The sequence below is a fragment of the Chiloscyllium plagiosum genome, chromosome 34, assembly GCF_004010195.1.
Source record: "Chiloscyllium plagiosum isolate BGI_BamShark_2017 chromosome 34, ASM401019v2, whole genome shotgun sequence".
Classification (NCBI taxonomy): domain Eukaryota; kingdom Metazoa; phylum Chordata; class Chondrichthyes; order Orectolobiformes; family Hemiscylliidae; genus Chiloscyllium; species Chiloscyllium plagiosum.
In genome coordinates this window covers 15,006,042-15,018,875 of record NC_057743.1, presented here as the reverse complement: position 1 = coordinate 15,018,875, position 12,834 = coordinate 15,006,042, and the positions used below count along the sequence as shown (strand labels likewise).

General features: G+C 41.9%; 1 protein-coding gene across 1 annotated transcript in view; it reads right to left on the bottom strand.

The window, feature by feature from the left end:
• Nucleotides 1-1,238: 1,238 nt before the first annotated feature.
• LOC122540227 (small vasohibin binding protein) overlaps nt 1,239-12,834 on the bottom strand; it is a 12,576-nt gene continuing 980 nt past the window's right edge. The window contains exons 2-3 of the mRNA XM_043675629.1: nt 10,559-10,675; nt 1,239-5,478 (exon numbers count right to left, since the gene is read on the bottom strand). Of these exons, the coding sequence (XP_043531564.1) occupies nt 5,380-5,478; nt 10,559-10,672 (213 nt within the window). The 5' untranslated portion in view covers nt 10,673-10,675 and the 3' untranslated portion in view covers nt 1,239-5,379. The remainder of the gene's footprint in view (nt 5,479-10,558; nt 10,676-12,834) is intronic.

Genomic DNA, 12,834 nt, shown 5'->3' with positions numbered 1-12,834 from the left:
ATCCGCTGCAGCCGGTGTGGCCTCCTCTGTATTGGGGAAACAGGCCGCCTACTTGCGGAGCGATTCAGAGAGCACCTCTGGGCCACCCGGACGAACCAACCCAACCAACCTGTGGCACAGCATTTCAACTCCCCCTCCCACTCCACCGAGGATATGCAGGCTTTGGTTGGAGGGTTCCCAGTCGGAAGATAAGATAAGTCTTATCTTATCTACTCCGACCTATCACCCTCACCTTGACCTCTTTCTACCTATCACATTTCCAACTCCCCTCCTCCAAGTCCCTCCTCCCTACCTTTTATCTTCTCCTGCTGAACACTCTCTGCTCATTCCTGAAGAAGGGCCTGTGCCCGAAACGTCGAATCTCCTGTTCCCTGGATGCTGCCTAACCTGCTGTGCTGTTCCAGCAATAAAGTTTCAACTTTGATCTCCAGCATCTGCAGACCTCACTTTCTCCTTGTCTATTTACCCTACCCATGCCCCTCATAATTTTATAAACCTCTACAAGGGCACCCCTCAGCCTCCGATGTTCCAGGGGAGAAAAAAAAAGGCTGCAGGCTATCTTGCAGTTAATTTCAGATAGTCCTCAACTATAAGTATGTATTCACAACAATCCTGATATCACATACTTGCTGCACACAAAACTTTTTTTTAAGAAGGTAAACAAATGAAATATCAAGTTTGTGAAATTAATGTCTTCCAAGGTTTAGACAGTTAGTACTTTCAGCCTATAATTGACAACCTGGTCCTCAGACATGTATCACAACACAAAGTGATGATTTGATGTCTCCAATTTATTTTACAGCAAGCTGTGAATTTGAATTGTGCTGGTTTGGCATGTCAGTGAATGGCTAAACATTTTAGAATAAAAGAAGTTGATGAACTAGTTAATGTAGACCATTAAGGAGAAGAGTGATAGGTGGTCAGACTTAGTGAAAGTTATGGAATGCTGAGAAGCCAGCAGGAGATGTGGGAATTGTCCGGTCTAGAAGGAACTAAGCCATGAACAAGAATTTCAGCAGCAGATCAGCTGAGACAGGTGGAAGTAGGCAGTTGTTGATGAAAATGGGTTCAGCTCAGGAGCAAATGTGAGCATGGGGTTGCAAACCATCTGGTTCAGTCTCAAACAGTAAGTAGGGAGGGCAAACAGAGTCAGTAACTAGGGAACAGAATTTGTGGTGGGGAACCAAAGTCAATGGTGACAGTATGTTAGTGGCAGAAATGATTACACAAACACTGTGTCAACATTCACAGGCAATCTTTAATAAGTAGAGGCTCACAAAGACGTGTGACAATACATTTTACAGCATGTTACATGATACTACTTAATAGATTCTATAAATAACCACATTGAATGATAGCAGGCTCCAGCTGAATATTCAGCATCATCTGTAAACCGTCTGACTTCTTTCTTCAACAAATTCATCAATGCAAGCACCAGTTCTGTTTCAACCAAAAATGAGGAACCAATAGCGACAAGTTGTTTTTGTTGTGCTGCAGTACACACTCCTGATTCCAGTACAACACATCAGCTAGACGCAGCAACCCTAGCATGTCGCTGGAGCTAGAGCAGTGTTTGAGAAGCACTGAAGAGAGGAACAGGGGAAAATAAAAGTCTGAATGAAACAACAAGTCAAAAGACTTCCGTTTTCAAGGGAAGACATGCTGAGATGAGTCTTTTTCGATTTCATGCTTTCTGGACTGGGCACAGAGACGCTGAAAATGCTCCTTGCCTCTACTCAGGCACTGGTAGGTTCAAGACTCATTTGAGAGAGTTCAGCACATAATCTACACTGCCACTCCAGGGCAGTACTAAGGAAATACAGCAAGCGTGAAAGTATTATCTATCAAACGGAGTGTTTTTGCAAGGTGGGAAATGGAAGAAGACCTTTGTTCTTGTCAAAATAAATGAAGCTACAGTGGGATGCATAAAGCACATGATCATCAGTAACATGGCTCTGGAATGACAGCTGGTTTCCATTAAGCATGAATCATAACTGGTTTAAACATGATAGGATAGAGTTTCTGCTTTGAATGCATTGGTGATCCAGGCACAGACTGTGACCTAAGTTTTGAAAAAGGTGGTTTTATTTCTTGATTTTCTACGCAATTGCACTCACTTTCCCAACAAAATCTGCTTCGGGCTAGTGACATTAGGCAGTATTTAAGATATTATTTTAAAAACCTCTTTAGTAGCTTGATCAACACTGTTGAAATTATTTAATCACAAAAGAAAAAGGCTTTAATTAGTGTCAATCCACCTCTTGCATTTGCTGATTTTAAAATTAGCACACATGAGCTGTTAGAACACATTAAGAGGCTATCTGGCTTATTATGTCTGTACCAGCAAGAGTAACTCAGTTCAAACCTCCCCCCACCCCCAACAGCAAATCTATGTAGCCAACAAATTCTAAAAATAACATTAAAAAAAAACAAATGAACCATTTATTTTGAGATAAAGTAGTCTGTTTCACAGATTTTCTTTTTTAAAAAGGGACTTTAAAAAAGTGTTGAAATGCTTTTCAGTTGGCGCCTTTGCACCTGAGAGAACTAGTTAAGTATCTGCTGCTTTAGCTGAACTTGCCAATGATTCTTTCACCTTGGACACATGGTTTAGTTTTGTGAATAGGGCCAGCTCCTGGAAGAGTGCCTCTTCAAACTGGTGCAACTCAAAATGCACTGAACATAATTGTATTAAAATTCCACAATCATTTTCACAGTACTTCATAATGTTTTTTAAAAATGGGCAATTTATGAATTAAATATCCCACCCCAGGCTTTCACTCCCAGCTGAAGTTCTTTCTTCATGGTCATTTAAAGTGGAAGCTGTCCTTTCTCTCCAGTGTGTTGAAACTTCACAATGTACAAATTACACAATATAATCACAATAAATAAAGCAAACACATAAATACCAGTACATAAATACACATCAGTTCTCATGGTGCAATGGTAGTGTCTCTATCTCTTGGCCAGGAGACCTGGGTTCAAGATCCACCTGCTCCAGAGATATGTTATAAAATGTCTGAATGAGGTGACTAAAAATATTTATAAATACACATTTTTTTGAATGATGCACAATGAAAAAATCTTGTTAGTTGAAGTATGAAGGTAAAAGGTGATTTTAAAAAATGCTTTCTTGGGATACAAGCTTTGCTGGCAATTCCAGTATTTCCTTACCTATCCCTAATTGCCCTTGAACCAAGTGGCCTTCTAGACAAAAGGCAGTTAAGAGTTAATCACATTCTAGACTCACATACAGGGACAAGGATGGCAGATTCTCTTCCCAAAATGATATTAGTGAACCAGATGGGACTTTGTAAGAGTTGATGATGGTTGTCAAGGTCACATACGTCTAACCATAATGCAGACTATAATTCCAAACAAAACTAGTATGCCTGCCAGTATTTGGCTCATACCCCTCCATACCTTTTCTATTCATGTATCTCTCTTAACCAAGACTCTTTTTATATTTATTATCAAATTCAAACCCCATCAGCTGCTGTGTTATGTTTTGAACCCTTGTTCCCCAATCCATTAGACTGGGCCTGTGGATTACTAGTCCAGTGACATTAGCACCATGCAAGTATTTATCCCAACAGCTCATTATTTCTGCACTATAATTCTGAATGGCAGTTTCCAAGGAAGACTCTAATTGTTACAGCTTACATTTCTTGAGATCTATCCAGTAAAATTGTACTGATCCCAGCTCTCGTTATAACAGGTACTTATCCTGAATACATTGCTTCAAGACTCTGTCCAAAGCAAAGGGAGAGGGCAGGGGGAGGACATTCCTGGCTTTCTCAATTGGCAGTTAAGCTAGACTGAATGATAGCATCCAGGGATCGTATTCTATCAACATTTAAGCTAAATAAAACTCCTCTCTTCTAAACCAATTCATTGATAATGGAAACATTCAAATAGAGATTTCAAACAAACATTCTTTAAATTTACTGACTCCAGAAACTCAAAAAGATGGATTTAAAAGCTAATTTGATTGGCACTGTAAAGGTGGAGAATGTAGTCTCCCTGCTTGGGTCAGAAGTTTCCCAATTTTGGGTGCAAGCTGAAGTTTGTTGTTATTTCTTTTAGTTAGAGCCGAGAGCAAGACAGAGCGAGAGACAGAGAACAAGAGCAAGATACTTTTGTTGAAAACAAGTATAAAATACAAGGACACAATTGTAAACTTCACAGATCAGAGAAAGCATTTTCTCCCCCTACAGATAATTGCATAACTGGAAGAGATTCCTGAATGAAGGACATTCAAGTGCTGACTAAGACAGTGCTCTGTTGAGTTTTCTGTCATAGGGGAGGGAGCTTGTGGGTTAGAAGGATTAAGCATTGCTTGGTACATTTCAGGGGAGAGAGGGATGAATTTTTTTGTTAGTTATTGAGGAGTCAGCAGGAAATAGCAGTGTAGGACAAAGTCCATAATATATTAAAATATTAATTGGATACTGAGCGCAGCAGCCTCAATAGTTTAAATGGCCTCTTATTCTTCTATACAAAATGTCTACAGCAAGATATTTAAATAGAGGGAGAGCATGTAAGGACTATTCATCTCAGCTCACTTGATAAAATGGCAAATGTTGGCATCACTCTCACAGAGCTAGAAGATGATCAGTATTGAGGCTCCGTTTAAAATCTAGATTCAAGAGAGGACCACATTTCCTTGGTACCTCTCTCAGAGGCCATTCATTCTTCATTCAGCTTGAGTACCAAGCCAATGGAAGGCTATTTCAGTAGGACATGGCAGCTGACGTCCATCTGGTCCTCATCCAGTATTGGCATGTCCATACAGAAGCAAAGCAAGACACCAGACACCAGGTGCACAACCTCGATTGATTGCTGTCTGAACTTTATATATTTTTTTCTTCTAAACCCCCACACTACTGCAGTTAGGCAGTAGTGCTTATGTTTACACCAGCACCCATGTTGACCGAAGCTTTGTATTAACCGGAAAAGTTTTAACTTGAGGGAATGTCAATTAGGAGTAGGCAAAGGCTATTTGACCCATTCAACAAGATCATGGCTGCTCTCATTGAAGGGTCAACTCTACTGTCCTACCAAACTATATACTCTTTCAATTGAGAGCCAATCTATCTAGTTTTGCCTTAAAAATAATCAGTAACCTTGCTTCCACTGCTTTCTATGAAATTCTCTTCCAGGATGAACAATTGTATGTGGAGACAAAGTAACAATGTGTTTCTATTCTCTTTCCAAAATAAATTGCAATCTGAGGGGAGTTAATTTTTTTTGCCTTATATATTGAAGTTGATTTCCAGGCAAAGACCAGGACTTTTTTTTTGGAAATGCGTTGCTCTGCATAAGCATTTAGTGTTTTCAAAATAAAATCTCCCTGTTCCAAGCCGTAGTGTCACGTTGTCAGTGTTGTCCACAGTCATTCTGCGACTGCATTTGTTTGCAGAAAGCTTCAAACTGTTGTTGTTCCAGCTCGGTCATTACTTTGTTTAAGGCATAAATCTGTTTTGGAGAGGTGGAAACAGCACCAAGTTCAACACTGTATCAATGAAAACAACGCAATACCAGGCAGACAAGAGTAACTTCAGAAATTCTGCAGACCTCTTGAAGATAATGATACTGTAGCACCACCTCTGACATGTTTGGATGTTATTATAGGCTCTCCACGGAGAGCAAAGAACTGATCAAACAAATCCTTTGTCAAATTTTTTTTTTTTTAAGATTCCCTAACGTGCGGAAACATGCCCTTTGGCCCAAGTCCACACTGACCCTCCAAAGAGTAACCCACCCAGACCCATTTCCCTCTGACTAATGCACTTAGCACTATGGGCAATTTGGCATGGCCAATTCACCTGACCTGCACTGTGGGAGGAAACCCATGCAGGAATTTACAAACTAGGGTACATAAATGCTAGGGAGAAGTGGGTCAAGACTTTGAAAATAGTTAGAAAGTTATGGCCATACACCAGCACACGGGAGAGAATTTCATCCTATCTGTTTCAGCATTTATATTTTGCCAGATCTCATAATGAATGTTGACTGAGATAAAGCTAAACTTGTGTAACTTCATTAGTAATTGGCACTAGCTAAAAATGCACAGGCATTTCAAATGAAAATGCCATCTTCCAAAAGGGATTCTAAATATGCTATAACTCTCACTGAGTATCCAAGATTTGATCACTACTGACTTGTGTTGGGAAACAGTTTCCAAAGCAACAGAAAAATGGAGTTCTGAAGAAGGGTTATTGGACCCAAAACAATAACTCTGTTTCTCTCTCCACAGATGTTGCCAGACCTTGAGTTTCTCCAGCAATTTTAGTTTTTGTTACAAAAAGGTAATGCAATTCTGATGTGACTCAGGAGTGTGGTGGGTCTGAGACACACTGTCTTGGAAAGATTGTCTCACTCCATCTGGTTTAAAATTCCAATAAATCACTGGAGTTTACCCGGGTAGAAAAGGTGGTTAAAGGACAACGTGAAAATTAACAGCCTGACTCAATTTCTTTCACATTTTGAGAAACCAGATGCTCCTATCCAAACTGGCAAACCCATCAACAATTACTGTCATAGGAGAGTCTTCTCCCAGTTAATGAGAGGATAATCCACAGCCAAGCTGTCAAAATCTGGGAAGACAAATTACTGAAAATACTCTGAGAAAGTGAGGACCAAAGAAGCTGGAGATCAGAGTCAAACAGTGTGGTGCTGGAGCAGCACAGTCAGGCAGTATCCGAGGAGTAGGAGCATCAACGTTTTGAGCAGAAGCTCTTCATCAGGAATGGGTGGGGGGGGGGGCCCCAAGGGAACTGAGAGGTAAATGAGAGGGGGTGCACGGGGAAGGTAGCTGGGAATGCGATAGGTTGATGAAGGTGATAGGTTAGGAGGGCGGAGAAGTTAGATGGGAAGAAGATGGACAGGTAGACAGTTCAAGAGGGGGTGCCGAGTTGGAAGGTTGGATCGGCGATAATTGGGGGTGGGAGGGGAAATGGGGAAAACTAGTGAAATCCACATTGAAACTATGTGGTCAGAGGGTCCCAAGGTGGAAGAGGTGGTGTTCTTCCTCCAGGAATCGGGTGACTAGAGTTTGGTGGTGGAGGTGGCCCAGGACATGCATATTCTTGGGAGGGGGAGTTGAAGTGCTCAGCCACAGGGCGGTGAGGTTGTTTAGTGCATGTGTCTCTGAACTGTTCCACATCTGAAACATCAACATTTTTTCTCTCCACCATAGCTGCCTTATCTGCAGCAAAATTCTTGCAATTTCTGTCTTTATTTTTTAATTGCAGCAGTAACCACAATATTTTGTTTTAATATAATCAGTTACTCTGTTAGTTGTGGTCAAGCTGCAAGGATAACCATTACCAAAGATGGTAATTCAATTATGCATTTGATGACAGACCATAAACTACTGAGCTCCATTCTTGCAGTAGAACCATAGAAATGATACAGCATGGAGTATGCGTGTGCACAGTCGGCTCACCTTCTCCAAGTCAACCCAAAGACGCCCAAATGTCCTTTCCAATCCCACTTTCCTGAACACAGCCCATTGTCCTGCAGCTTAGGGGAGCCCAAAACTACAGGGCATAGGTTTAAGGTGAGAGGGGAAAATATAAAAGGGACCTAATGGGCAACTTTTTCACACAGAGGGTGGCGTGTGTGTGGAATGAGCTGCCAGACAAAGTGGTAGAGGTGGATACAATTACAACATTTAAAAGACACCTGGATGGGTATATGAATAGGAAAGGTTGAGAACGATAGAAGCCAAATGCTGGCAAATGGGACTAGATTAATTAAGGATATCTGTTCAGCATGGATACGTTGGGCCAAAGGTTCTGTTTATTGTGCTATACAACTCTGACTCTACAGCACTTAAGGTGCAGATCCAGGTATCTTTTTTAAAAAAAAGGTTTATGGTCTCCGCCTCCATCACCAAATCAGGCTGCAACTTCCAGGTACTCACCACTCTCTACACAAAAAAAAACTTTCTTCACACCTCCTCTCATTCTTTTGCCATTTAGTTTGAATCTATGATTCCTGGTTTTTGAACTGTCTGCCAAAGGAAACAGGTCTACTCTATCTGTCCCCCTCAATTTTGTGTACCACAAATCACGTCACCCCTTGGCCTTCTCTGTTCCAAGGAACACAAATCCAATCTCTCCTCATAGCTACAGTTCTCCAGCCTTGGCAAAATTCTAGTAAATCTTCCCTACACCCTTTATTGAGCAATTATACCTTTCCTGTAATGTGGGGACCAGTACTGCATAGAAACCTCCAGTTGTGGGCCTTATCAGTGTCTTACACAGTTTCATCATTATATCCCTACTTTTTGTATTTGTTACCTCTGTTAACAAAGGAGGGAATTCCATACGCCTTCTTTAAAATCTTATCTACCTGTACTGCTACCTTCAGGAACCTGTGCACTCACATGCCAAGATCTCTCACTTCACCCCTCTCAGTATATTCCTGTTTAGTGTGTATTCCAGTTTACTGTTTGATCTCCCTAAATGCATTACCTTACAGTTGAACTCCATCTGCCATTCTCCTGCCCACTCCACCAACCCATCTCTATCATTTTGGAGCTTACAGCTATCCTCTACACTATCTACTATACAGCCAATTTTTTTCTCATCCATAAATTTCTCAATTGTGCCCCTCACATTCAAGTCCCAATTGTAAATGGGAAACAATTGTAAAAAAACAAACAGCACGGGTCCCAACACTAACCCCGAGGGTACTCCACTTGAAACAGCTTTCCAGTTGAAAGGACTGCCAATGACCATTACCTTTTGTTACTAAGTCACCTTTGCATCCAATTCGACATAACCCTGTATCCCATGGGCTTTTATTTTTTGAACAGTCTGCATTTGGGACCTTGTCAAATGTCTTCTTTCCACATAAACAACATCCACTGCACTACTATCAATCTTCCTCGTCACTTCCTCAAAGAATTTCTAAGGTGTGACCTTCCCTTAAAAATGCCACGCTAACTATCCCTGACAATTCCATGCCTTTAAGTGACAATTTATCCGATCCCTCAGGATTGATTCTAACTATTTGCCCATGAGTGAAGAAAGATTAACTGGCCAATAATTGCTTGGCATTTCCTTGACTCTGTTGTTTAAAACAGTACAATAGAGATGTACAGCACACAAACAGATCCTTCTCGTCCATGCCGACCAGATATCCTAAATTAATCTGGTCCCATTTGTAGCACTTGGCCCATATCCCTCTAAACCCTTCCTATTCATATACCCATCCAGATGCCTATTAAATGTTGTAATTGTACCAGCCTCCACCACTTCCTCTGGCAGCTCATTCCATACACACACCACTTTCTGCATGAAAAAGTTGCCCTTTAGGTCCCTTTTATATCTTTCCCCTCTCACCCAAAACCTATGTCCTCTAGTTCTGGACTCCCCTACCCCAGGGTAAAAACCTTGTCTATTTACCCTATCCATGCCCTCATGATGTTATAATCCTTTGTATGGACACCCCTCAACCTCCAATGATCCAGGGAAAATAGCCCCAGCCTATTCAGCCTCTCCGTACAAGCTCAAACCCTCCAACCCTAGCAACATCCTTGGAAATATTTTCCGAACCCTATCAAGTTTCTCAACAGCCTTCCTATAGGAAGGAGACCAGAATTGCACACAATATTCCAAACATGGCCTAACCAATGTCCTGTACAGCCACAACATGACCTGCCAATCTTTACTCAATGCTCTGACCAATAATGGAAGGCATACCAAATGCCTTCTTCACTATCCTATCTATCTGCAATTCCACTTTCAAGGAACCATGAACCTGCACTCCAAGGCTTTTTGCTCAGCAACACTCCCCAGGATCTTACCATTAAATATATAAACCCTACCCTATTTGCCTTTCTAAATTGCAGCACCTGACATTTATCAAATTTAAACTCCATCTGCCACTCCTCGGCCCATTGGCCCATCTGATCCTGTTGTACTCAGAGGTAACCTTCTTTGTTATCCACTACACCGCTAATTTTGATGTCATCTGCAAGCTTACGAACTATACATCATATGTTCACATCCAAATCATTTATATAAATAATGAAAAGCAGTGGACCCAATACCGATCCTTGTGACACACCACCGGTCACAGGCCTCCAGTCTGAAAAGTAACCCTCCACCACCACCACTCTGTCTTCTACCTTTGAGCCAGTTCAGAATCCAAATGGCTAGTTGTCCCTGTATTCCACATGATTTAACCTTGTTAACCGGTCTACCATGAGGAACCTGGTCGAAAATCTTTCTGAAATTCATATAAATCACGTCCATGGTCTGCCCTCTTTGTTCTTCTTCAAACAGAACCACATTCTTCATGCTTTTTAAATCCTGGTTTTTGACTTCCTCACGTGCAGACTCCATCACTAACTAATGCTCAACTTTGTTTCCTGAACTGAATCTGACCCATCTAAACCTATGCTTTGGTTCCCAATCCTCCTATACTAGCTTAAAACCTCGCCAACAGACACTGGAGAAGATTGGACATCTACAGATTCTTGCATTTATGTTCTTGCTTTATAGTTCACAATGCTTAATTCAGGTATCAGCAGAACCTATACCTCAGCCCGTTGCCTCTGTTTGAGTTCTTGCAAAGCAGATTTCTGTTTGGCTTTATCCCCTCGGTAGGGTGGCTCCTTTGGCTTTGGCTTCTCTTTACGACAGGATGGTTCCATGTCCTGCAAAGGTAACAATTTGAAAGGGAAGATAGATCCAAATGCAGTTTGAAATGGATTGATACAACCAAGCCCTCAGTGGTCATACAATGAGTGCTTATATTTGATTTAATTTATTTATTGTCAGGTGTATCCTGTTACAAAAATATAGTGAAAAGTGTTGTATACTATCATCATTCTCCAGTATAATCATAAAACACACAAAAAAAATAATTTTTCTTTATTCATTCATGGATGGCTAGGCAGTATCTATTGTTCATCCCTAATTGCCTGAAAGTCAAACACATTGCTGTGGGTCTGGAGTCACATATAGGTCAGACGAGGCAAGGATGGCAGTTTGCTTCCCTAAAGGTCATTAGTGTATCAGATGGGTTAGTCCAACAATCAACAATGGATCTGGATGTAGGTTTGCTCACTGAGCTGGAAGGTTCATGTTCTGACATTCCGTCACCATCTTCAGTGAGCCTCTGGACGAAACATTGCTGATGATTCCTGCTTTCTATTTATAAGTTGGGGTTTATTTGGGTTGGTAATGTCATTTTCTGTTCTTTTTCTCAGAGTGTGGTAAATGGGGTCCAAGTCAATGTGTTTGTTGACAGAGTTCCGGTTGGAATGCCATGCTTCTAGGAATTCTCTTTACTTGGACCCAATTTATCACCCAATGAGAAAAAGAACAGGAAAGGACATCACCAACCCAAAGGAACCACAACATATGAATAGAAAGCAGGAATCATCAGCAATGCTTCATCCAGAGGTTCAGTGAAGATCTTACCTAGTATGGTGACAAAACATCTGAACATGAACCTTCCAGCTCAGCAAGTAAACCTTTCATAGAGAACCTCGACCTGAGCTACAAATCTTCTCAAAACCTGCTAATCAACAATGGAAACCTGCTGTGATTTTAGTATGCATCAGGATAGATGCACGAGTAGGTGGGGAGCAGAGGGATACAGATGTTTAGGAATTGGGCGACAGGTTTAAACAGTAGATTTTGATCGGCTCAGGCTTGGAGGGCCAAAGGACCTGTTCCTGGGCTGTAAATTTTCTTTGTTCTTTGTTGTCCCTTCTACAGAAACTGAGGGGGTCAATTGAGATGCTGCTGTGGCAGAGAAACAGCTTTCACTGCTCAGGAACAACTCTCCAACATCATGTCCTACCTCTCCCTTGCCCATGACCACCATACCAAACGTTACTCACACTGTGCATGCCCTTCTTGCATTTGTGATCTCACCTCCGCTGCCTCCAAACTCATATGCCCCCTGTACTGTCCGGTTCTACCTACTCCCAAGATCCACAAGCCCAACTACCCCGGCCAATCCATTGTCTCTCATCTCGTACTACCTCAAATCCATCCTCTCCCCCTTGGTTTAGGCACTTCCCACCTATATCTGTGACACCAACCATATCTTCTACCTCTTCAGAAACTTCCAGTTCTCCAGCCCAAAGCGCTTTATTTTCACTATGGATGTGCAGTCCTTCTACATGTCCATACTCCACAAGTATGGCCTCCAGGCTCTCCATTTCTTCCTCTTCAAAAGACCCATCCAATCCCCCTCCACCAATACCCTCCTCCACCTTGCCAGACTGTTCCTCACTCAAAACGTTTTCCTTCAATTCCTCCCATTTTCTCCAAATCCCAGGGGTGGCCATGGGCACCTGGATTGATCAGAGCTATGCCTGTCTCTTACCGGAGCAGTTCAATCGGCTTCACCCACAACTTTCACCCTTTCCTCAAATTCTCTTAGTCCATCTCAGACACCACTGTCCCCTTTCTTGACCTCTCCATTTCAATCTCTGGTGACAGGCTCCAGACAGATTTTTACTACAAACTCCCATATCTACCCAGACTACACCTCCTTTCAACCAGTATCCTGCAAGAATCCTAGAATCCCTACAGTGTGGAAACAGGCCCTTTGGCCCAAAAAGTCCACACCGACCCTTCGAAGAATATGTCACCCAAATCCATTCCATTCTCCCAATTCCACCTCCTCTGCCACATCTGCTCACATTCCACTCAAGCATCCCAGATGTCCACCTATTTCAAACAACATGCTTTTCCTCCCTCGGTCATCCAGATAGCCTTCCACCACACCACCTCCATTCCCCGTTCTACAGCTCTAAAGCCCCCTCCAAATACAATAAAGACAGAATACCCCTTGTCC